The following is a 27,500-nucleotide window of genomic DNA, read 5'->3' as shown; positions in this document are numbered from 1 at the left end:
CTCAGAGTCAGTCTCTAACACACCTAGAGACCCATCAGAACCTGCAACCCCTTTATCATGGCCATCACCTGGAGGAAAGGAACACCTCAGAGTTAGTCTCTAACACACCTAGAGACCCATCAGAACCTGCAAACCCTTTATCATGGCCATCACCTGGAGGAAGGAACACCTCAGAGTTAGTCTCTAACACACCTAGAGACCCATCAGAACCTGCAACCCCTTTATCATGGCCATCACCTGGAGGAAGGAACACCTCAGAGTCAGTCTCTAACACACCTAGAGACCCATCAGAACCTGCAACCCCTTTATCATGGCCATCACCTGGAGGAAGGAACACCTCAGAGTCAGTCTCTAACACACCTAGAGACCCATCAGAACCTGCAACCCCTTTATCATGGCCATCACCTGGAGGAAGGAACACCTCAGAGTTAGTCTCTAACACACCTAGAGACCCATCAGAACCTGCAACCCCTTTATCATGGCCATCACCTGGAGGAAGGAACACCTCAGAGTCAGTCTCTAACACACCTAGAGACCCATCAGAACCTGCAACCCCTTTATCATGGCCATCACCTGGAGGGAGGAACACCTCAGAGTTAGTCTCTAACACACCTAGACACAGGTTAGTTAGTCTAACACACCTAGACACAGGTTAGTTAGAGACAGGTTAGTTAGTCTCTAACACACCTAGAGACAGGTTAGTTAGTCTCTAACACACCTAGAGACCCATCAGAACCTGCAACCCCTTTATCATGGCCATCACCTGGAGGAAGGAACACCTCAGAGTCAGTCTCTAACACACCTAGACACAGGTTAGTTAGAGACAGGTTAGTTAGTCTCTAACACACCTAGACAGGTTAATTAGAGACAGGTTAGTTAGTCTAACACACCTAGAGACAGGTTAGTTAGTCTAACACACCTAGAGACAGGTTAGTTAGTCTCTAACACACCTAGAGACAGGTTAGTTAGTCTAACACACCTAGACACAGGTTAGTTAGTCTAACACACCTAGACACAGGTTAGTTAATCTAACACACCTAGAGACAGGTTAGTTAGTCTAACACACCTAGAGACAGGTTAGTTAGAGACAGGTTAGTTAGTCTAACACACCTAGACACAGGTTAGTCAGTCTCTAACACACCTAGAGACAGGTTAGTTAGTCTCTAACACACCTAGAGACAGGTTAGTTAGAGACAGGTTAGTTAGTCTCTAACACACCTAGACACAGGTTAGTTAGTCTAACACACCTAGAGACAGGTTAGTTAGTCTAACACACCTAGAGACAGGTTAATTAGTCTCTAACACACCTAGAGACAGGTTAGTTAGTCTCTAACACACCTAGACACAGGTTAGTTAGTCTAACACACCTAGAGACAGGTTAGTTAGTCTAACACACCTAGAGACAGGTTAGTTAGTCTCTAACACACCTAGACACAGGTTAGTTAGAGACAGGTTAGTTAGTCTCTAACACACCTAGAGACAGGTTAGTTAGTCTAACACACCTAGAGACAGGTTAGTTAGTCTAACACACCTAGAGACAGGTTAGTTAGTCTCTAACACACCTAGAGACAGGTTAGTTAGTCTCTAACACACCTAGACACAGGTTAGTTAGTCTCTAACACACCTAGAGACAGGTTAGTTAGTCTAACACACCTAGACACAGGTTAGTTAGAGACAGGTTAGTTAGTCTCTAACACACCTAGACACAGGTTAGTTAGTCTAACACACCTAGAGACAGGTTAGTTAGTCTAACACACCTAGAGACAGGTTAGTTAGTCTAACACACCTAGAGACAGGTTAGTTAGTCTCTAACACACCTAGAGACAGGTTAGTTAGTCTAACACACCTAGAGACAGGTTAGTTAGTCTAACACACCTAGAGACAGGTTAGTTAGTCTAACACACCTAGAGACAGGTTAGTTAGTCTAACACACCTAGAGACAGGTTAGTTAGTCTCTAACACACCTAGAGACAGGTTAGTTAGTCTAACACAGCTAGAGACAGGTTAGTTAGTCTAACACACCTAGAGACAGGTTAGTTAGTCTAACACACCTAGAGACAGGTTAGTTAGTCTAACACACCTAGAGACAGGTTAGTTAGTCTAACACACCTAGAGACAGGTTAGTTAGAGACAGGTTAGTTAGTCTCTAACACACCTAGACACAAGTTAGTTAGAGACAGGTTAGTTAGTCTCTAACACACCTAGACACAAGTTAGTTAGAGACAGGTTAGTTAGTCTCTAACACACCTAGACACAGGTTAGTTAGTCTAACACACCTAGAGACAGGTTAGTTAGAGACAGGTTAGTTAGTCTAACACACCTAGAGACAGGTTAGTTAGAGACAGGTTAGTTAGTCTAACACACCTAGAGACAGGTTAGTTAGTCTCTAACACACCTAGAGACAGGTTAGTTAGTCTAACACACCTAGAGACAGGTTAGTTAGTCTCTAACACACCTAGAGACAGGTTAGTTAGTCTAACACACCTAGAGACAGGTTAGTTAGTCTAACACACCTAGAGACAGGTTAGTTAGTCTCTAACACACCTAGACACAGGTTAGTTAGTCTAACACACCTAGAGACAGGTTAGTTAGAGACAGGTTAGTTAGTCTCTAACACACCTAGACACAGGTTAGTTAGTCTAACACACCTAGAGACAGGTTAGTTAGTCTAACACACCTAGAGACAGGTTAGTTAGTCTCTAACACACCTAGAGACAGGTTAGTTAGTCTCTAACACACCTAGAGACAGGTTAGTTAGTCTAACACACCTAGAGACAGGTTAGTTAGTCTAACACACCTAGAGACAGGTTAGTTAGTCTAACACACCTAGAGACAGGTTAGTTAGTCTAACACACCTAGAGACAGGTTAGTTAGTCTAACACACCTAGAGACAGGTTAGTTAGTCTCTAACACACCTAGACACAAGTTAGTTAGAGACAGGTTAGTTAGTCTCTAACACACCTAGAGACAGGTTAGTTAGTCTCTAACACACCTAGACAGGTTAGTTAGTCTCTAACACACCTAGACACAGGTTAATTAGTCTCTAACACACCTAGACACAGGTTAGTTAGTCTCTAACACACCTAGACACAGGTTAGTTAGTCTAACACACCTAGAGACAGGTTAATTAGTCTCTAACACACCTAGAGACAGGTTAGTTAGTCTAACACACCTAGAGACAGGTTAATTAGTCTCTAACACACCTAGACACAGGTTCGTTAGTCTAACACACCTAGAGACAGGTTAATTAGTCTCTAACACACCTAGAGACAGGTTAGTTAGTCTCTAACACACCTAGAGACAGGTTAGTTAGTCTCTAACACACCTAGAGACAGGTTAGTTAGTCTAACACACCTAGAGACAGGTTAGTTAGTCTCTAACACACCTAGAGACAGGTTAGTTAGTCTCTAACACACCTAGAGACAGGTTCATTAGACACAGGTTAATTAGAGACAGGTTAATTAGAGACACACCTAGAGACAGGTTAATTAGAGACAGGTTAGTTAGAGACAGGTTAATTAGAGACAGGTTAATTAGAGACACCTCACACAGGTTAATTAGAGACAGGTTAATTAGAGACACCTCACACAGGTTAATTAGAGACAGGTTAATTAGAGACACCTCACACAGGTTAATTAGAGACAGGTTAGTTAGAGACAGGTTAGAGACAGGTTAATTAGAGACACCTAGAGACAGGTTAATTAGAGACACACCTAGAGACAGGTTAATTAGAGACAGGTTAGTTAGAGACAGGTTAGTTAGAGACAGGTTAGTTAGAGACAGGTTAGTTAGAGACACCTCACACAGGTTAATTAGAGAGGTTAGTTAGACATCTCACGCAGGTTAATTAGAGACACACCTAGACAGGTTAATTAGAGACACACCTAGAGACAGGTTAATTAGAGACAGGTTAATTAGAGACAAACCTAGAGACAGGTTAATTAGAGACAGGTTAATTAGAGACAAACCTAGAGACAGGTTAATTAGAGACACACCTAGAGACAGGTTAATTAGAGACAGGTTAATTAGAGACACACCTAGAGACAGGTTAGTTAGAGACAGGTTAGTTAGAGACACCTCACACAGGTTAATTAGAGACAGGTTAATTAGAGACAGGGTAATGGGGTAACGGGTGTAGTAGATGGTGTGTCTCTAATTAACCTGTCTCTAACTAACCTGTGTCTAATTAACTTGTGTCTAGGTGTGTTAGAGACTAACTAACCTGTCTCTAGGTGTGTTATAGACTAACTAACCTGTCTCTAACTAACCTGTCTCTAACTAACCTGTCTCTAACTAACCTGTGTCTAGGTGTGTTAGAGACTAACTAACCTGTCTCTAACTAACCTGTCTCTAACTAACCTGTCTCTAACTAACCTGTCTCTAACTAACCTGTCTCTAATTAACTTGTGTCTAGGTGTGTTAGAGACTAACTAACCTGTGTCTAGGTGTGTTAGAGACTAACTAACCTGTGTCTAATTAACTTGTGTCTAGGTGTGTTAGAGACTAACTAACCTGTGTCTAGGTGTGTTAGAGAGTAACTAACCTGTGTCTAGGTGTGTTATAGACTAACTAACCTGTCTCTAACTAACTTGTGTCTAGGTGTGTTAGAGACTAACTAACCTGTGTCTAGGTGTGTTAGAGACTAACTAACCTGTGTCTAGGTGTGTTAGAGACTAACTAACCTGTGTCTAGGTGTGTTAGAGACTAATTAACCTGTCTCTAACTAACCTGTGTCTAGGTGTGTTAGAGACTATTAACGCGACCCCTGGACTGGACAACCACCAGGACTAATATTGTAGACCAGACAGGTCCAACTAGAGGGGTGTGGCTGACCTCGACCAGGGAGAACTTCTCCTCAGTGGTGTAGTTGTATCGTGTAGCTCGTTCATACTCCTCCGCGTTGTCAGGACACTCCTTGTTAGAGTACTTATCCGTTGGGTGAACCAGCTTCCACGAGTACTGCAGGAAGAAGAGGCATCATCATCATCATCCTCACCATGTTAGAAAACCTGATTTTAAAAACAGCTTTAATATCATGAAGTATTCAAACGTCTTCAAAATGGCTTTAGTGCCAACCCTAACCCTGGATGGCTTTAGTGCCAACCCTAACCCTGGATGGCTTTAGTGCCAACCCTAACCCTAGATGGCTTTAGTGCCAACCCTAACCCTAAATGGCTTTAGTGCCAACCCTAACCCTAAATGGCTTTAGTGCCAACCCTGGATGGCTTTAGTGCCAACCCTAACCCTGGATGGCTTTAGTGCCAACCCTAACCCTAGATGGCTTTAGTGCCAACCCTAACCCTAGATGGCTTTAGTGCCAACCCTAACCCTAGATGGCTTTAGTACCAACCCTAACCCTAAATGGCTTTAGTGCCAACCCTAACCCTGGATGGCTTTAGTGCCAACCCTAACCCTAGATGGCTTTAGTGCCAACCCTAACCCTAGATGGCTTTAGTGCCAACCCTAACCCTAGATGGCTTTAGTGCCAACCCTAACCCTAGATGGCTTTAGTACCAACCCTAGATGGCTTTAGTGCCAACCCTAGATGGCTTTAGTGCCAACCCTAACCCTAGATGGCTTTAGTACCAACCCTAGATGGCTTTAGTGCCAACCCTAACCCTGGATGGCTTTAGTACCAACCCTAACCCTAGATGGCTTTAGTACCAACCCTAACCCTAGATGGCTTTAGTGCCAACCCTAGATGGCTTTAGTGCCAACCCTAACCCTAGATGGCTTTAGTACCAACCCTAACCCTAGATGGCTTTAGTACCAACCCTAACCCTGGATGGCTTTAGTACCAACCCTAGATGGCTTTAGTGCCAACCCTAACCCTAGATGGCTTTAGTACCAACCCTAACCCTGGATGGCTTTAGTACCAACCCTAACCCTGGATGGCTTTAGTGCCAACCCTAACCCTGGATGGCTTTAGTGCCAACCCTAACCCTAAATGGCTTTAGTGCCAACCCTAACCCTGGATGGCTTTAGTGCCAACCCTAACCCTAGATGGCTTTAGTGCCAACCCTAACCCTAGATGGCTTGTGCCAACCCTAACCCTAGATGGCTTTAGTGCCAACCCTAACCCTAGATGGCTTTAGTGCCAACCCTAGATGGCTTTAGTGCCAACCCTAGATGGCTTTAGTACCAACCCTAACCCTAGATGGCTTTAGTGCCAACCCTAACCCTGGATGGCTTTAGTACCAACCCTAACCCTAGATGGCTTTAGTGCCAACCCTAACCCTAGATGGCTTTAGTGCCAACCCTAACCCTAGATGGCTTTAGTGCCAACCCTAGATGGCTTTAGTACCAACCCTAACCCTAGATGGCTTTAGTGCCAACCCTAACCCTGGATGGCTTTAGTACCAACCCTAACCCTGGATGGCTTTAGTACCAACCCTAACCCTAGATGGCTTTAGTGCCAACCCTAACCCTGGATGGCTTTAGTGCCAACCCTAACCCTGGATGGCTTTAGTACCAACCCTAACCCTAGATGGCTTTAGTGCCAACCCTAACCCTAGATGGCTTTAGTGCCAACCCTAGATGGCTTTAGTGCCAACCCTAACCCTAGATGGCTTTAGTACCAACCCTAACCCTAGATGGCTTTAGTGCGAACCCTAACCCTTGATGGCTTTAATACCAACCCTAACCCTAGATGGCTTTAGTGCCAACCCTAACCCTAGATGGCTTTAGTACCAACCCTAACCCTAGATGGCTTTAGTGCCAACCCTAACCCTAGATGGCTTTAGTGCGAACCCTAACCCTAAATGGCTTTAGTGCCAACCCTAACCCTGGATGGCTTTAGTGCCAACCCTAACCCTGGATGGCTTTAGTGCCAACCCTAACCCTGGATGGCTTTAGTGCCAACCCTGGATGGCTTTAGTGCCAACCCTAACCCTAGATGGCTTTAGTGCCAACCCTAACACTAGATGGCTTTAGTGCCAACCCTAACCCTGGATGGCTTTAGTGCCAACCCTAGATGGCTTTAGTGCCAACCCTAACCCTGGATGGCTTTAGTGCCAACCCTAACCCTGGATGGCTTTAGTGCCAACCCTAACCCTAGATGGCTTTAGTACCAACCCTAACCCTAGATGGCTTTAGTGCCAACCCTAACCCTAGATGGCTTTAGTGCCAACCCTAGATCGCTTTAGTGCCAACCCTAGATGGCTTTAGTGCCAACCCTGGATGGCTTTAGTGCCAACCCTGGATGGCTTTAGTGCCAACCCTGGATGGCTTTAGTGCCAACCCTAACCCTAGATGGCTTTAGTGCCAACCCTAACCCTAGATGGCTTTAGTGCCAACCCTAACCCTAGATGGCTTTAGTGCCAACCCTAACCCTAGATGGCTTTAGTGCCAACCCTAACCCTAGATGACTTTAGTGCCAACCCTGGATGGCTTTAGTGCCAACCCTAACCCTAGATGGCTTTAGTGCCAACCCTAGATGGCTTTAGTGCCAACCCTAACCCTAGATGGCTTTAGTGCCAACCCTAACCCTAGATGACTTTAGTGCCAAATGGCTTTAGTGCCAACCCTAACCCTAGATGGCTTTAGTACCAACCCTAACCCTAGATGGCTTTAGTGCCAACCCTAACCCTAGATGGCTTTAGTGCCAACCCTAACCCTAGATGGCTTTAGTACCAACCCTAACCCTAGATGGCTTTAGTGCCAACCCTGGATGGCTTTAGTGCCAACCCTAACCCTAGATGGCTTTAGTACCAACCCTAACCCTAGATGGCTTTAGTGCCAACCCTAGATGGCTTTAGTGCCAACCCTAGATGGCTTTAGTGCCAACCCTAGATGGCTTTAGTGCCAACCCTGGATGGCTTTAGTGCCAACCCTAACCCTGGATGGGTCCGAGTTCAGGGGTCACTCACCACTTCCATGACGTGTGCGCTCCACTGGGACAGTAGCTGCATCCCCTGCAGAGACAGGTCAAACAGCTTCCTGTACTCATGGTCTGTCTTGTGGGCCTCCTGACGGCCGGACCCCGTCACCACCTAGAGAGAGACACCTTTATTATAACAGGTTAACAGGCCCTGGTCTCCACCTAGAGAGAGACACATTATTATAACAGGTTAACAGGCCCTGGTCTCCACCTAGAGAGAGACACATTATTATAACAGGTTAACAGGTTAACAGGCCCTGGTCTCCACCTAGAGAGAGACACCTTTATTATAACAGGTTAACAGGTTAACAGGCCCTGGTCTCCACCTAGAGAGAGACACCTTTATTATAACAGGTTAACAGGCCCTGGTCTCCACCTAGAGAGAGACACCTTTATTATAACAGGTTAACAGGCCCTGGTCTCCACCTAGAGAGAGACACATTATTATAACAGGTTAACAGGTCCTGGTCTCCACCTAGAGAGAGACACATTATTATAACAGGTTAACAGGCCCTGGTCACCACCTAGAGAGAGACACATTATTATAACAGGTTAACAGGCCCTGGTCTCCACCTAGAGAGAGACACATTATTATAACAGGTTAACAGGCCCTGGTCACCACCTAGAGAGAGACACATTATTATAACAGGTTAACAGGCCCTGGTCACCACCTAGAGAGAGACACATTATTATAACAGGTTAACAGGCCCTGGTCACCACCTAGAGAGAGACACATTATTATAACAGGTTAACAGGCCCTGGTCTCCACCTAGAGAGAGACACATTATTATAACAGGTTAACAGGTCCTGGTCTCCACCTAGAGAGAGACACATTATTATAACAGGTTAACAGGTCCTGGTCTCCACCTAGAGAGAGACACATTATTATAACAGGCCCTGGTCTCCACCTAGAGAGAGACACATTATTATAACAGGTTAACAGGTTAACAGGCCCTGGTCTCCACCTAGAGAGAGACACATTATTATAACAGGTTAACAGGCCCTGGTCTCCACCTAGAGAGAGACACATTATTATAACAGGTTAACAGGCCCTGGTCTCCACCTAGAGAGAGACACATTATTATAACAGGTTAACAGGCCCTGGTCTCCACCTAGAGAGAGACACATTATTATAACAGGTTAACAGGTTAACAGGCCCTGGTCTCCACCTAGAGAAAGACACATTATTATAACAGGTTAACAGGTTAACAGGCCCTGGTCACCACCTAGAGAGAGACACCTTTATTATAACAGGTTAACAGGCCCTGGTCTCCACCTAGAGAGAGACACATTATTATAACAGGTTAACAGGTCCTGGTCACCACCTAGAGAGAGACACATTATTATAACAGGTTAACAGGTCCTGGTCACCACCTAGAGAGAGACACATTATTATAACAGGTTAACAGGTCCTGGTCTCCACCTAGAGAGAGACACATTATTATAACAGGTTAACAGGCCCTGGTCTCCACCTAGAGAGAGACACATTATTATAACAGGTTAACAGGTCCTGGTCACCACCTAGAGAGAGACACATTATTATAACAGGTTAACAGGCCCTGGTCTCCACCTAGAGAGAGACACATTATTATAACAGGTTAACAGGCCCTGGTCTCCACCTAGAGAGAGACACATTATTATAACAGGTTAACAGGTCCTGGTCACCACCTAGAGAGAGACACATTATTATAACAGGTTAACAGGCCCTGGTCTCCACCTAGAGAGAGACACATTATTATAACAGGTTAACAGGCCCTGGTCACCACCTAGAGAGAGACACATTATTATAACAGGTTAACAGGTTAACAGGCCCTGGTCTCCACCTAGAGAGAGACACATTATTATAACAGGTTAACAGGTTAACAGGCCCTGGTCTCCACCTAGAGAAAGACACATTATTATAACAGGTTAACAGGTTAACAGGCCCTGGTCACCACCTAGAGAGAGACACCTTTATTATAACAGGTTAACAGGTTAACAGGCCCTGGTCACCACCTAGAGAGAGACACCTTTATTAGGACATAACAGGTCCTAACAGTCCCTGGTCCAAAGTAGTGCACTATATAGGGAATAGGGTGCCATAGGGCTCTGGTCTAAAGTAGCTCACTATATAGGGAATAGGGTGCCATAGGGCTCTGGTCTAAAGTAGCTCACTATATAGGGAATAGGGTGCCATAGGGCTCTGGTCTAAAGTAGTGCACTATATAGGGAATAGGGTGCCATAGGGCTCTGGTCTAAAGTAGTGCACTATATAGGGAATAGGGTGCCATAGGGCTCTGGTCTAAAGTAGCTCACTATATAGGGAGTAGGGTGCCATAGGGCTCTGGTCTAAAGTAGCTCACTATATAGGGAATAGGGTGCCATAGGGCTCTGGTCTAAAGTAGTGCACTATATAGGGAATAGGGTCCTGGTCTAAAGTAGCTCACTATATAGGGAATAGGGTGCCATAGGGCTCTGGTCTAAAGTAGTGCACTATATAGGGAATAGGGTGCCATAGGGCTCTGGTCTAAAGTAGTGCACTATATAGGGAATAGGGTCCTGGTCTAAAGTAGCTCACTATATAGGGAATAGGGTGCCATAGGGCTCTGGTCTAAAGTAGCTCACTATATAGGGAATAGGGTGCCATAGGGCTCTGGTCTAAAGTAGTGCACTATATAGGGAATAGGGTCCTGGTCTAAAGTAGCTCACTATATAGGGAATAGGGTGCCATAGGGCTCTGGTCTAAAGTAGCTCACTATATAGGGAATAGGGTGCCATAGGGCTCTGGTCTAAAGTAGTGCACTATATAGGGAATAGGGTGCCATAGGGCTCTGGTCTAAAGTAGCTCACTATATAGGGAGTAGGGTGCCATAGGGCTCTGGTCTAAAGTAGCTCACTATATAGGGAATAGGGTGCCATAGGGCTCTGGTCTAAAGTAGTGCACTATATAGGGAATAGGGTCCTGGTCTAAAGTAGCTCACTATATAGGGAATAGGGTGCCATAGGGCTCTGGTCTAAAGTAGTGCACTATATAGGGAATAGGGTGCCATAGGGCTCTGGTCTAAAGTAGTGCACTATATAGGGAATAGGGTCCTGGTCTAAAGTAGCTCACTATATAGGGAATAGGGTGCCATAGGGCTCTGGTCTAAAGTAGCTCACTATATAGGGAATAGGGTGCCATAGGGCTCTGGTCTAAAGTAGCTCACTATATAGGGAATAGGGTGCCATAGGGCTCTGGTCTAAAGTAGTGCACTATATAGGGAATAGGGTGCCATAGGGCTCTGGTCTAAAGTAGTGCACTATATAGGGAATAGGGTGCCATAGGGCTCTGGTCTAAAGTAGCTCACTATATAGGGAGTAGGGTGCCATAGGGCTCTGGTCTAAAGTAGCTCACTATATAGGGAATAGGGTGCCATAGGGCTCTGGTCTAAAGTAGTGCACTATATAGGGAATAGGGTCCTGGTCTAAAGTAGCTCACTATATAGGGAATAGGGTGCCATAGGGCTCTGGTCTAAAGTAGTGCACTATATAGGGAATAGGGTGCCATAGGGCTCTGGTCTAAAGTAGTGCACTATATAGGGAATAGGGTCCTGGTCTAAAGTAGCTCACTATATAGGGAATAGGGTGCCATAGGGCTCTGGTCTAAAGTAGCTCACTATATAGGGAATAGGGTGCCATAGGGCTCTGGTCTAAAGTAGTGCACTATATAGGGAATAGGGTCCTGGTCTAAAGTAGCTCACTATATAGGGAATAGGGTGCCATAGGGCTCTGGTCTAAAGTAGCTCACTATATAGGGAATAGGGTGCCATAGGGCTCTGGTCTAAAGTAGTGCACTATATAGGGAATAGGGTGCCATAGGGCTCTGGTCTAAAGTAGCTCACTATATAGGGAGTAGGGTGCCATAGGGCTCTGGTCTAAAGTAGCTCACTATATAGGGAATAGGGTGCCATAGGGCTCTGGTCTAAAGTAGTGCACTATATAGGGAATAGGGTCCTGGTCTAAAGTAGCTCACTATATAGGGAATAGGGTGCCATAGGGCTCTGGTCTAAAGTAGTGCACTATATAGGGAATAGGGTGCCATAGGGCTCTGGTCTAAAGTAGTGCACTATATAGGGAATAGGGTCCTGGTCTAAAGTAGCTCACTATATAGGGAATAGGGTGCCATAGGGCTCTGGTCTAAAGTAGCTCACTATATAGGGAATAGGGTGCCATAGGGCTCTGGTCTAAAGTAGTGCACTATATAGGGAATAGGGTGCCATAGGGCTCTGGTCTAAAGTAGTGCACTATATAGGGAACAGGGTAACATAGGGCTCTGGTCTAAAGTAGCTCACTATATAGGGAATAGGGTGCCATAGGGCTCTGGTCTAAAGTAGTGCACTATATAGGGAATAGGGTCCTGGTCTAAAGTAGCTCACTATATAGGGAATAGGGTGCCATAGGGCTCTGGTCTAAAGTAGCTCACTATATAGGGAATAGGGTGCCATAGGGCTCTGGTCTAAAGTAGTGCACTATATAGGGAATAGGGTGCCATAGGGCTCTGGTCTAAAGTAGCTCACTATATAGGGAATAGGGTGCCATAGGGCTCTGGTCTAAAGTAGCTCACTATATAGGGAGTAGGGTGCCATAGGGCTCTGGTCTAAAGTAGTACACTATATAGGGAATAGGGTGCCATAGGGCTCTGGTCTAAAGTAGTGCACTATATAGGGAATAGGGTGCCATAGGGCTCTGGTCTAAAGTAGCTCACTATATAGGGAATAGGGTGCCATAGGGCTCTGGTCTAAAGTAGTACACTATATAGGGAATAGGGTTCCATAGGGCTCTGGTCCAAAGTAGCTCACTATATAGGGAATAGGGTGCCATTTGGGATGCATCCTAGGTACTGGTCCACTCACCTCACTGTTACTGTAGCGAGCCAGCTCAGAGATGAACCTCATGTGGTCTTCCCTGATCTGAACCATCTGCTCACAGATATTATACTGAGGACTGCTGCCTGTTGAGGTACATGACCACCTGGGAACAGGGAGGAGAGAGAGAGAGAGAGAGATGAGATGAGAGAGATGAGAAGACAGAGAGAGAGATGAGAAGAGAGAGAGAGAGATGAGAAGAGAGAGATGAGATGAGATGAGAGAGATGAGAAGACAGAGAGAGAGATGAGAAGAGAGAGAGAGAGATGAGAAGAGAGAGAGAGAGATGAGAAGAGAGAGGAGAGAAGAGAGAGGAGAGAGAGTGATAGATAGAGAGAGAGAGAGAGCGAGAGAGAGAGAGAGAGAGAGAGAGAGCGAGCGAGGAGGGATAAGGCCTCACCGGTTCTTGTTCTCTTCAAAGTGTGCGCTGGTCTTGATGTACCTGGACAGCTCAATCTGCATGTCACCAAACAGAGGAACCACCTGCAGCTGCTGTTGAGGACCGATACATGAAGACCAGTCAGAGACATGAAGACCAGTCAGAAACATGAAGACCAGTCAGAGACATGAAGACCAGTCAGACACATGAAGACCAGTCAGAGACATGAAGACCAGTCAGAGACATGAAGACCAGTCAGAGACATGAAGACCAGTCAGACAGTCAGATACATGAAGACCAGTCAGAGACATGAAGACCAGTCAGAGACATGAAGACCAGTCAGAGACATGAAGACCAGTCAGAGACATGAAGACCAGTCAGACAGTCAGATACATGAAGACCAGTCAGACAGTCAGATACATGAAGACCAGTCAGATACATGAAGACCAGTCAGACAGTCAGAGACATGAAGACCAGTCAGAGACATGAAGACCAGTCAGAGACATGAAGACCAGTCAGAGACATGAAGACCAGTCAGAGACATGAAGACCAGTCAGAGACATGAAGACCAGTCAGATAGTCAGAGACATGAAGACCAGTCAGAGACATGAAGACCAGTCAGAGACATGAAGACCAGTCAGAGACATGAAGACCAGTCAGAGACATGAAGACCAGTCAGAGACATGAAGACCAGTCAGAGACATGAAGACCAGTCAGAGACATGAAGACCAGTCAGAGACATGAAGACCCGTCAGAGACATGAAGACCCGTCAGAGACATGAAGACCCGTCAGAGACATGAAGACCCGTCAGAGACATGAAGACCAGTCAGAGACATGAAGACCAGTCAGAGACATGAAGACCAGTCAGAGACATGAAGACCAGTCAGAGACATGAAGACCAGTCAGAGTCATGAAGACCAGTCAGAGACGTGAAGACCAGTCAGATACGTGAAGACCAGTCAGAGACGTGAAGACCAGTCAGAGACGTGAAGACCAGTCAGAGACGTGAAGACCAGTCAGACAGTCAGATACATGAAGACCAGTCAGAGACATGAAGACCAGTCAGAGACATGAAGACCAGTCAGAGACATGAAGACCAGTCAGAGACATGAAGACCAGTCAGACAGTCAGAGACATGAAGACCAGTCAGACAGTCAGATACATGAAGACCAGTCAGACAGTCAGATACATGAAGACCAGTCAGAGACATGAAGACCAGTCAGAGACATGAAGACCAGTCAGAGACATGAAGACCAGTCAGAGACATGAAGACCAGTCAGATAGTCAGAGACATGAAGACCAGTCAGATAGTCAGAGACATGAAGACCAGTCAGATAGTCAGAGACATGAAGACCAGTCAGAGACATGAAGACCAGTCAGAGACATGAAGACCAGTCAGAGACATGAAGACCAGTCAGACAGTCAGAGACATGAAGACCAGTCAGACAGTCAGATACATGAAGACCAGTCAGACAGTCAGAGACATGAAGACCAGTCAGATACATGAAGACCAGTCAGACAGTCAGAGACATGAAGACCAGTCAGAGACATGAAGACCAGTCAGAGACATGAAGACCAGTCAGAGACATGAAGACCAGTCAGACAGTCAGAGACATGAAGACCAGTCAGAGACATGAAGACCAGTCAGAGACATGAAGACCAGTCAGAGACATGAAGACCAGTCAGACAGTCAGAGACATGAAGACCAGTCAGAGACATGAAGACCAGTCAGAGACATGAAGACCAGTCAGAGACATGAAGACCAGTCAGAGACATGAAGACCAGTCAGAGACATGAAGACCAGTCAGAGACATGAAGACCAGTCAGAGACATGAAGACCAGTCAGAGACATGAAGACCAGTCAGCGACATGAAGACCAGTCAGCGACATGAAGACCAGTCAGAGACATGAAGACCAGTCAGAGACATGAAGACCAGTCAGAGACATGAAGACCAGTCAGAGACATGAAGACCAGTCAGAGACATGAAGACCAGTCAGATACATGAAGACCAGTCAGACAGTCAGATACATGAAGACCAGTCAGAGACATGAAGACCAGTCAGAGACATGAAGACCAGTCAGAGACATGAAGACCAGTCAGAGACATGAAGACCAGTCAGAGACATGAAGACAAGTCAGACAGTCAGAGACATGAAGACAAGTCAGACAGTCAGATACATGAAGACCAGTCCGAGACATGAAGACCAGTCAGACAGTCAGATACATGAAGACCAGTCAGAGACATGAAGACCAGTCAGAGACATGAAGACCAGTCAGAGACATGAAGACCAGTCAGAGACATGAAGACCAGTCAGAGACATGAAGACCAGTCAGAGACATGAAGACCAGTCAGATACATGAAGACCAGTCAGATACATGAAGACCAGTCAGAGACATGAAGACCAGTCAGATAGTCAGAGACATGAAGACCAGTCAGATACATGAAGACCAGTCAGAGACATGAAGACCAGTCAGATACATGAAGACCAGTCAGATACATGAAGACCAGTCAGATACATGAAGACCAGTCAGATACATGAAGACCAGTCAGATACATGAAGACCAGTCAGATACATGAAGACCAGTCAGATAGTCAGAGACATGAAGACCAGTCAGATACATGAAGACCAGTCAGAGACATGAAGACCAGTCAGAGACATGAAGACCAGTCAGACAGTCAGATACATGAAGACCAGTCAGAGACATGAAGACCAGTCAGAGACATGAAGACCAGTCAGATACATGAAGACCAGTCAGAGACATGAAGACCAGTCAGACAGTCAGATACATGAAGACCAGTCAGATACATGAAGACCAGTCAGAGACATGAAGACCAGTCAGATACATGAAGACCAGTCAGACAGTCAGAGACATGAAGACCAGTCAGAGACATGAAGACCAGTCAGAGACATGAAGACCAGTCAGACAGTCAGAGACATGAAGACCAGTCAGAGACATGAAGACCAGTCAGAGAGTCAGATACATGAAGACCAGTCAGACAGTCAGATACATGAAGACCAGTCAGAGACATGAAGACCAGTCAGACAGTCAGAGACATGAAGACCAGTCAGAGACATGAAGACCAGTCAGACAGTCAGATACATGAAGACCAGTCAGATACATGAAGACCAGTCAGACAGTCAGAGACATGAAGACCAGTCAGATACATGAAGACCAGTCAGATACATGAAGACCAGTCAGATACATGAAGACCAGTCAGAGACATGAAGACCAGTCAGAGACATGAAGACCAGTCAGAGACATGAAGACCAGTCAGAGACATGAAGACCAGTCAGAGACATGAAGACCAGTCAGATACATGAAGACCAGTCAGACAGTCAGAGACATGAAGACCAGTCAGATACATGAAGACCAGTCAGACAGCCAGAGACATGAAGACCAGTCAGAGACATGAAGACCAGTCAGAGACATGAAGACCAGTCAGAGACATGAAGACCAGTCAGAGACATGAAGACCAGTCAGAGACATGAAGACCAGTCAGAGACATGAAGACCAGTCAGAGACATGAAGACCAGTCAGAGACATGAAGACCAGTCAGAGACATGAAGACCAGTCAGATAGTCAGAGACATGAAGACCAGTCAGAGACATGAAGACCAGTCAGAGACATGAAGACCAGTCAGAGACATGAAGACCAGTCAGAGACATGAAGACCAGTCAGAGACATGAAGACCAGTCAGAGACATGAAGACCAGACAGAGACATGAAGACCAGTCAGAGACATGAAGACCAGTCAGAGACATGAAGACCAGTCAGATAGTCAGAGACATGAAGACCAGTCAGAGACATGAAGACCAGTCAGAGACATGAAGACCAGTCAGAGACATGAAGACCAGTCAGAGACATGAAGACCAGTCAGAGACATGAAGACCAGTCAGAGACATGAAGACCAGTCAGATACATGAAGACCAGTCAGAGACATGAAGACCAGTCAGAGACATGAAGACCAGTCAGATACATGAAGACCAGTCAGAGACATGAAGACCAGTCAGAGACATGAAGACCAGTCAGAGACATGAAGACCAGTCAGAGACATGAAGACCAGTCAGATAGTCAGAGACATGAAGACCAGTCAGAGACATGAAGACCAGTCAGAGACATGAAGACCAGTCAGAGACATGAAGACCAGTCAGAGACATGAAGACCAGTCAGAGACATGAAGACCAGTCAGAGACATGAAGACCAGTCAGATAGTCAGAGACATGAAGACCAGTCAGAGACATGAAGACCAGTCAGAGACATGAAGACCAGTCAGAGACATGAAGACCAGTCAGAGACATGAAGACCAGTCAGAGACATGAAGACCAGTCAGAGACATGAAGACCAGTCAGAGACATGAAGACCAGTCAGAGACATGAAGACCCGTCAGAGACATGAAGACCCGTCAGAGACATGAAGACCCGTCAGAGACATGAAGACCAGTCAGAGACATGAAGACCAGTCAGAGACATGAAGACCAGTCAGAGACATGAAGACCAGTCAGAGTCATGAAGACCAGTCAGAGACGTGAAGACCAGTCAGATACGTGAAGACCAGTCAGAGACGTGAAGACCAGTCAGAGACGTGAAGACCAGTCAGAGACGTGAAGACCAGTCAGATACATGAAGACCAGTCAGACAGTCAGATACATGAAGACCAGTCAGAGACATGAAGACCAGTCAGAGACATGAAGACCAGTCAGAGACATGAAGACCAGTCAGAGACATGAAGACCAGTCAGACAGTCAGAGACATGAAGACCAGTCAGACAGTCAGATACATGAAGACCAGTCAGACAGTCAGATACATGAAGACCAGTCAGAGACATGAAGACCAGTCAGAGACATGAAGACCAGTCAGAGACATGAAGACCAGTCAGAGACATGAAGACCAGTCAGATAGTCAGAGACATGAAGACCAGTCAGATAGTCAGAGACATGAAGACCAGTCAGATAGTCAGAGACATGAAGACCAGTCAGAGACATGAAGACCAGTCAGAGACATGAAGACCAGTCAGAGACATGAAGACCAGTCAGACAGTCAGAGACATGAAGACCAGTCAGACAGTCGGATACATGAAGACCAGTCAGACAGTCAGAGACATGAAGACCAGTCAGATACATGAAGACCAGTCAGACAGTCAGAGACATGAAGACCAGTCAGAGACATGAAGACCAGTCAGAGACATGAAGACCAGTCAGACAGTCAGAGACATGAAGACCAGTCAGAGACATGAAGACCAGTCAGAGACATGAAGACCAGTCAGAGACATGAAGACCAGTCAGAGACATGAAGACCAGTCAGAGACATGAAGACCAGTCAGCGACATGAAGACCAGTCAGCGACATGAAGACCAGTCAGCGACATGAAGACCAGTCAGAGACATGAAGACCAGTCAGAGACATGAAGACCAGTCAGACACATGAAGACCAGTCAGAGACATGAAGACCAGTCAGAGACATGAAGACCAGTCAGAGACATGAAGACCAGTCAGATACATGAAGACCAGTCAGACAGTCAGATACATGAAGACCAGTCAGAGACATGAAGACCAGTCAGAGACATGAAGACCAGTCAGAGACATGAAGACCAGTCAGAGACATGAAGACAAGTCAGACAGTCAGAGACATGAAGACAAGTCAGACAGTCAGATACATGAAGACCAGTCCGAGACATGAAGACCAGTCAGACAGTCAGATACATGAAGACCAGTCAGAGACATGAAGACCAGTCAGAGACATGAAGACCAGTCAGAGACATGAAGACCAGTCAGAGACATGAAGACCAGTCAGAGACATGAAGACCAGTCAGAGACATGAAGACCAGTCAGATACATGAAGACCAGTCAGATACATGAAGACCAGTCAGAGACATGAAGACCAGTCAGAGACATGAAGACCAGTCAGAGACATGAAGACCAGTCAGAGACATGAAGACCAGTCAGAGACATGAAGACCAGTCAGAGACATGAAGACCAGTCAGAGACATGAAGACCAGTCAGCGACATGAAGACCAGTCAGCGACATTAAGACCAGTCAGAGACATGAAGACCAGTCAGAGACATGAAGACCAGTCAGACACATGAAGACCAGTCAGAGACATGAAGACCAGTCAGAGACATGAAGACCAGTCAGAGACATGAAGACCAGTCAGATACATGAAGACCAGTCAGATAGTCAGAGACATGAAGACCAGTCAGATACATGAAGACCAGTCAGAGACATGAAGACCAGTCAGATACATGAAGACCAGTCAGATACATGAAGACCAGTCAGATACATGAAGACCAGTCAGATACATGAAGACCAGTCAGATACATGAAGACCAGTCAGATAGTCAGAGACATGAAGACCAGTCAGATACATGAAGACCAGTCAGAGACATGAAGACCAGTCAGAGACATGAAGACCAGTCAGACAGTCAGATACATGAAGACCAGTCAGAGACATGAAGACCAGTCAGAGACATGAAGACCAGTCAGAGACATGAAGACCAGTCAGAGACATGAAGACCAGTCAGACAGTCAGATACATGAAGACCAGTCAGATACATGAAGACCAGTCAGAGACATGAAGACCAGTCAGATACATGAAGACCAGTCAGACAGTCAGAGACATGAAGACCAGTCAGAGACATGAAGACCAGTCAGAGACATGAAGACCAGTCAGACAGTCAGAGACATGAAGACCAGTCAGAGACATGAAGACCAGTCAGAGAGTCAGATACATGAAGACCAGTCAGACAGTCAGATACATGAAGACCAGTCAGAGACATGAAGACCAGTCAGACAGTCAGAGACATGAAGACCAGTCAGAGACATGAAGACCAGTCAGACAGTCAGATACATGAAGACCAGTCAGATACATGAAGACCAGACAAGACAGTCAGAGACATGAAGACCAGTCAGATACATGAAGACCAGTCAGATACATGAAGACCAGTCAGACAGTCAGAGACATGAAGACCAGTCAGAGACATGAAGACCAGTCAGAGACATGAAGACCAGTCAGAGACATGAAGACCAGTCAGAGACATGAAGACCAGTCAGAGACATGAAGACCAGTCAGATACATGAAGACCAGTCAGACAGTCAGAGACATGAAGACCAGTCAGATACATGAAGACCAGTCAGACAGCCAGAGACATGAAGACCAGTCAGAGACATGAAGACCAGTCAGAGACATGAAGACCAGTCAGATCCATGAAGACCAGTCAGATCCATGAAGACCAGTCAGATCCATGAAGACCAGTCAGAGACATGAAGACCAGTCAGAGACATGAAGACCAGTCAGATCCATGAAGACCAGTCAGATCCATGAAGACCAGTCAGAGACATGAAGACCAGTCAGATACATGAAGACCAGTCAGATACATGAAGACCAGTCAGAGACATGAAGACCAGTCAGACAGTCAGAGACATGAAGACCAGTCAGAGACATGAAGACCAGTCAGAGACATGAAGACCAGTCAGAGACATGAAGACCAGTCAGAGACATGAAGACCAGTCAGAGACATGAAGACCAGTCAGAGACGTGAAGACCAGTCAGAGACGTGAAGACCAGTCAGATACGTGAAGACCAGTCAGAGACGTGAAGACCAGTCAGAGACGTGAAGACCAGTCAGAGACGTGAAGACCAGTCAGATACATGAAGACCAGTCAGACAGTCAGATACATGAAGACCAGTCAGAGACATGAAGACCAGTCAGAGACATGAAGACCAGTCAGAGACATGAAGACCAGTCAGAGACATGAAGACCAGTCAGACAGTCAGAGACATGAAGACCAGTCAGACAGTCAGATACATGAAGACCAGTCAGACAGTCAGATACATGAAGACCAGTCAGAGACATGAAGACCAGTCAGAGACATGAAGACCAGTCAGATAGTCAGAGACATGAAGACCAGTCAGATAGTCAGAGACATGAAGACCAGTCAGATAGTCAGAGACATGAAGACCAGTCAGATAGTCAGAGACATGAAGACCAGTCAGAGACATGAAGACCAGTCAGAGACATGAAGACCAGTCAGAGACATGAAGACCAGTCAGAGACATGAAGACCAGTCAGACAGTCAGAGACATGAAGACCAGTCAGACAGTCAGATACATGAAGACCAGTCAGACAGTCAGAGACATGAAGACCAGTCAGATACATGAAGACCAGTCAGACAGTCAGAGACATGAAGACCAGTCAGAGACATGAAGACCAGTCAGAGACATGAAGACCAGTCAGACAGTCAGAGACATGAAGACCAGTCAGAGACATGAAGACCAGTCAGAGACATGAAGACCAGTCAGAGACATGAAGACCAGTCAGAGACATGAAGACCAGTCAGAGACATGAAGACCAGTCAGAGACATGAAGACCAGTCAGCGACATGAAGACCAGTCAGCGACATGAAGACCAGTCAGAGACATGAAGACCAGTCAGAGACATGAAGACCAGTCAGACACATGAAGACCAGTCAGAGACATGAAGACCAGTCAGAGACATGAAGACCAGTCAGAGACATGAAGACCAGTCAGATACATGAAGACCAGTCAGACAGTCAGATACATGAAGACCAGTCAGAGACATGAAGACCAGTCAGAGACATGAAGACCAGTCAGAGACATGAAGACCAGTCAGAGACATGAAGACAAGTCAGACAGTCAGAGACATGAAGACAAGTCAGACAGTCAGATACATGAAGACCAGTCCGAGACATGAAGACCAGTCAGACAGTCAGATACATGAAGACCAGTCAGAGACATGAAGACCAGTCAGAGACATGAAGACCAGTCAGAGACATGAAGACCAGTCAGAGACATGAAGACCAGTCAGAGACATGAAGACCAGTCAGAGACATGAAGACCAGTCAGAGACATGAAGACCAGTCAGATACATGAAGACCAGTCAGATACATGAAGACCAGTCAGAGACATGAAGACCAGTCAGATAGTCAGAGACATGAAGACCAGTCAGAGACATGAAGACCAGTCAGAGACATGAAGACCAGTCAGAGACATGAAGACCAGTCAGAGACATGAAGACCAGTCAGAGACATGAAGACCAGTCAGCGACATGAAGACCAGTCAGCGACATGAAGACAAGTCAGAGACATGAAGACCAGTCAGAGACATGAAGACCAGTCAGAGACATGAAGACCAGTCAGAGACATGAAGACCAGTCAGATACATGAAGACCAGTCAGATAGTCAGAGACATGAAGACCAGTCAGATACATGAAGACCAGTCAGAGACATGAAGACCAGTCAGATACATGAAGACCAGTCAGATACATGAAGACCAGTCAGAGACATGAAGACCAGTCAGATACATGAAGACCAGTCAGACAGTCAGAGACATGAAGACCAGTCAGAGACATGAAGACCAGTCAGAGACATGAAGACCAGTCAGACAGTCAGAGACATGAAGACCAGTCAGAGACATGAAGACCAGTCAGAGAGTCAGATACATGAAGACCAGTCAGACAGTCAGATACATGAAGACCAGTCAGAGACATGAAGACCAGTCAGACAGTCAGAGACATGAAGACCAGTCAGAGACATGAAGACCAGTCAGACAGTCAGATACATGAAGACCAGTCAGATACATGAAGACCAGTCAGACAGTCAGAGACATGAAGACCAGTCAGATACATGAAGACCAGTCAGACAGTCAGAGACATGAAGACCAGTCAGAGACATGAAGACCAGTCAGAGACATGAAGACCAGTCAGATCCATGAAGACCAGTCAGATCCATGAAGACCAGTCAGATCCATGAAGACCAGTCAGATCCATGAAGACCAGTCAGAGACATGAAGACCAGTCAGAGACATGAAGACCAGTCAGATCCATGAAGACCAGTCAGAGACATGAAGACCAGTCAGAGACATGAAGACCAGTCAGAGACATGAAGACCAGTCAGATACATGAAGACCAGTCAGACAGCCAGAGACATGAAGACCAGTCAGAGACATGAAGACCAGTCAGAGACATGAAGACCAGTCAGAGACATGAAGACCAGTCAGAGACATGAAGACCAGTCAGAGACATGAAGACCAGTCAGATCCATGAAGACCAGTCAGAGACATGAAGACCAGTCAGAGACATGAAGACCAGTCAGATCCATGAAGACCAGTCAGAGACATGAAGACCAGTCAGATACATGAAGACCAGTCAGATACATGAAGACCAGTCAGAGACATGAAGACCAGTCAGAGACATGAAGACCAGTCAGACAGTCAGAGACATGAAGACCAGTCAGAGACATGAAGACCAGTCAGAGACATGAAGACCAGTCAGAGACATGAAGACCAGTCAGAGACATGAAGACCAGTCAGAGACATGAAGACCAGTCAGAGACATGAAGACCAGTCAGAGACATGAAGACCAGTCAGAGACATGAAGACCAGTCAGACAGTCAGATACATGAAGACCAGTCAGACAGTCAGATACATGAAGACCAGTCAGATACATGAAGACCAGTCAGACAGTCAGAGACATGAAGACCAGTCAGATACATGAAGACCAGTCAGATACATGAAGACCAGTCAGACAGTCAGAGACATGAAGACCAGTCAGAGACATGAAGACCAGTCAGAGACATGAAGACCAGTCAGAGACATGAAGACCAGTCAGAGACATGAAGACCAGTCAGAGACATGAAGACCAGTCAGAGACATGAAGACCAGTCAGAGACATGAAGACCAGTCAGAGACATGAAGACCAGTCAGATACATGAAGACCCGTCAGAGACATGAAGACCCGTCAGAGACATGAAGACCCGTCAGAGACATGAAGACCCGTCAGAGACATGAAGACCCGTCAGAGTCATGAAGACCAGTCAGAGACATGAAGACCAGTCAGATACATGAAGACCAGTCAGAGACATGAAGACCAGTCAGACAGTCAGATACATGAAGACCAGTCAGAGACATGAAGACCAGTCAGAGACATGAAGACCAGTCAGAGACATGAAGACCAGTCAGACAGTCAGAGACATGAAGACCAGTCAGACAGTCAGATACATGAAGACCAGTCAGAGACATGAAGACCAGTCAGAGACATGAAGACCAGTCAGAGACATGAAGACCAGTCAGAGACATGAAGACCAGTCAGAGACATGAAGACCAGTCAGATACATGAAGACCAGTCAGATACATGAAGACCAGTCAGAGACATGAAGACCAGTCAGAGACATGAAGACCAGTCAGAGACATGAAGACCAGTCAGATAGTCAGAGACATGAAGACCAGTCAGATACATGAAGACCAGTCAGAGACATGAAGACCAGTCAGAGACATGAAGACCAGTCAGACAGTCAGATACATGAAGACCAGTCAGAGACATGAAGACCAGTCAGATACATGAAGACCAGTCAGAGACATGAAGACCAGTCAGAGACATGAAGACCAGTCAGACAGTCAGATACATGAAGACCAGTCAGATACATGAAGACCAGTCAGAGACATGAAGACCAGTCAGATACATGAAGACCAGTCAGACAGTCAGAGACATGAAGACCAGTCAGAGACATGAAGACCAGTCAGAGACATGAAGACCAGTCAGACAGTCAGAGACATGAAGACCAGTCAGAGACATGAAGACCAGTCAGAGAGTCAGATACATGAAGACCAGTCAGACAGTCAGATACATGAAGACCAGTCAGAGACATGAAGACCAGTCAGACAGTCAGAGACATGAAGACCAGTCAGAGACATGAAGACCAGTCAGACAGTCAGATACATGAAGACCAGTCAGACAGTCAGATACATGAAGACCAGTCAGATACATGAAGACCAGTCAGAGACATGAAGACCAGTCAGATACATGAAGACCAGTCAGATACATGAAGACCAGTCAGACAGTCAGAGACATGAAGACCAGTCAGAGACATGAAGACCAGTCAGAGACATGAAGACCAGTCAGACAGTCAGAGACATGAAGACCAGTCAGAGACATGAAGACCAGTCAGAGAGTCAGATACATGAAGACCAGTCAGACAGTCAGATACATGAAGACCAGTCAGAGACATGAAGACCAGTCAGACAGTCAGAGACATGAAGACCAGTCAGAGACATGAAGACCAGTCAGATACATGAAGACCAGTCAGACAGTCAGAGACATGAAGACCAGTCAGAGACATGAAGACCAGTCAGAGACATGAAGACCAGTCAGAGACATGAAGACCAGTCAGAGACATGAAGACCAGTCAGAGACATGAAGACCAGTCAGATCCATGAAGACCAGTCAGATCCATGAAGACCAGTCAGATCCATGAAGACCAGTCAGATCCATGAAGACCAGTCAGAGACATGAAGACCAGTCAGAGACATGAAGACCAGTCAGATCCATGAAGACCAGTCAGAGACATGAAGACCAGTCAGAGACATGAAGACCAGTCAGATCCATGAAGACCAGTCAGAGACATGAAGACCAGTCAGAGACATGAAGACCAGTCAGAGACATGAAGACCAGTCAGAGACATGAAGACCAGTCAGATACATGAAGACCAGTCAGATCCATGAAGACCAGTCAGATACATGAAGACCAGTCAGAGACATTCATTAATTCACTCCACAGACAGTAAGGCCCATGTACCCCTAATTCACCCCACAGACAGTAAGGCCCATGTACCCCTAACTCACCCCACAGACAGTAAGGCCCATGTACCCCTAATTCACTCCACAGACAGTCAGGCCCATGTACCCCTAATTCACCCCACAGACAGTAAGGCCCATGTACCCCTAACTCACCCCACAGACAGTACGGCCCATGTACCCCTAACTCACCCCACAGACAGTAAGGCCCATGTACCCCTAATTCACCCCACAGACAGTAAGGCCCATGTACCCCTAATTCACTCCACAGACAGTCAGGCCCATGTACCCCTAATTCACTCCACAGACAGTAAGGCCCATGTACCCCTAATTCACTCCACAGACAGTCAGGCCCATGTACCCCTAATTCACTCCACAGACAGTAAGGCCCACATCAACATGTTATTAATGTGTCTCAAACTCTCACCTTGAACAACTTATCAGTAAAACCCATGTACCTCTAGTGTCTCCTACTGCACAGACAGTAAACTCACCTTGAAGAACTTGTCAATCTTGGTCAGGTTGATCCTCTTCTTGGCGTCCATTTTGTAGATGTTGCTGTTACTGCCATCCATCAGGTACAGACCAAACCCCATCACCTAGAGGTAACAGACAGGTACAGACCAAACCCCATCACCTAGAGGTAACAGACAGGTACAGACCTAACCCCATCACCTAGAGGTAACAGACAGGTACAGACTAAACCCCATCACCTAGAGGTAACAGACAGGTACAGACTAAACCCCATCACCTAGAGGTAACAGACAGGTACAGACCAAACCCCATCACCTAGAGGTAACAGACAGGTACAGACCAAACCCCATCACCTAGAGGTAACAGACAGGTACAGACCAAACCCCATCACCTAGAGGTAACAGACAGGTACAGACTAAACCCCATCACCTAGAAGTAACAGACAGGTACAGACCAAACCCCATCACCTAGAGGTAACAGACAGGTACAGACCAAACCCCATCACCTAGAGGTAACAGACAGGTACAGACTAAACCCCATCACCTAGAGGTAACAGACCTAACCCCATCACCTAGAGGTAACAGACAGGTACAGACCAAACCCCATCACCTAGAGGTAACAGACAGGTACAGACCAAACCCCATCACCTAGAGGTAACAGACAGGTACAGACCTAACCCCATCACCTAGAGGTAACAGACAGGTACAGACCAAACCCCATCACCTAGAGGTAACAGACAGGTACAGACTAAACCCCATCACCTAGAAGTAACAGACAGGTACAGACCAAACCCCATCACCTAGAGGTAACAGACAGGTACAGACCTAACCCCATCACCTAGAGGTAACAGACAGGTACAGACCTAACCCCATCACCTAGAGGTAACAGACAGGTACAGACCTAACCCCATCACCTAGAAGTAACAGACAGGTAATAGGGAGCCATTTGTCAGCCTGCCAGCCAGACGGTAGCTAACCTTGAGCAGCATGTGTTTCTCGTTGGGGGTCAGGTACATCCTGTTCTCATAGTAATCAACACACAGGTTGACTATGTCAGCCAGCAGCTCATCATGGCCGTTAATCACCTCCAACTGTTGCTGCAGAGACTGGAGAGAGAGAGAGATGTTTAACTGACTAGTGTTGTTTTAGAGAGGAACAACCAGAAGACAGAGAGAGAGAGAGAGAGAGAGAGAGAGAGGAACAACCAGAAGACAGAGAGAGAGAGAGAGAGAGAGAGAGAGAGAGATGTTTAACTGACTAGTGTTGTTTTAGAGAGGAACAACCAGAAGACAGAGAGAGATNT

At 46.2% G+C, this 27,500-nt stretch overlaps 1 protein-coding gene across 6 annotated transcripts in view; it reads right to left on the bottom strand.

Annotated features, from left to right (window-relative positions):
- Positions 1–27,500, bottom strand: part of cyfip1 (cytoplasmic FMR1 interacting protein 1) — a 170,040-nt gene that overhangs the window by 57,530 nt on the left and 85,010 nt on the right. For all 6 annotated transcript variants that reach the window (XM_055943953.1, XM_055943954.1, XM_055943958.1 and 3 more), the window contains 6 exons: positions 27,175–27,303; positions 26,219–26,323; positions 13,163–13,254; positions 12,751–12,868; positions 7,869–7,991; positions 4,834–4,959 (listed from right to left, as the gene is read on the bottom strand). In XM_055943953.1, the coding sequence (XP_055799928.1) occupies positions 4,834–4,959; positions 7,869–7,991; positions 12,751–12,868; positions 13,163–13,254; positions 26,219–26,323; positions 27,175–27,303 (693 nt within the window). The remainder of the gene's footprint in view (positions 1–4,833; positions 4,960–7,868; positions 7,992–12,750; positions 12,869–13,162; positions 13,255–26,218; positions 26,324–27,174; positions 27,304–27,500) is intronic.

Source organism: Salvelinus fontinalis, chromosome 14 (genome assembly GCF_029448725.1).
Source record: "Salvelinus fontinalis isolate EN_2023a chromosome 14, ASM2944872v1, whole genome shotgun sequence".
Lineage (NCBI taxonomy): Eukaryota > Metazoa > Chordata > Actinopteri > Salmoniformes > Salmonidae > Salvelinus > Salvelinus fontinalis.
The sequence above is the reverse complement of the archived record's forward strand: the minus strand, read 5'-3'. Positions and strand labels throughout refer to the sequence as shown.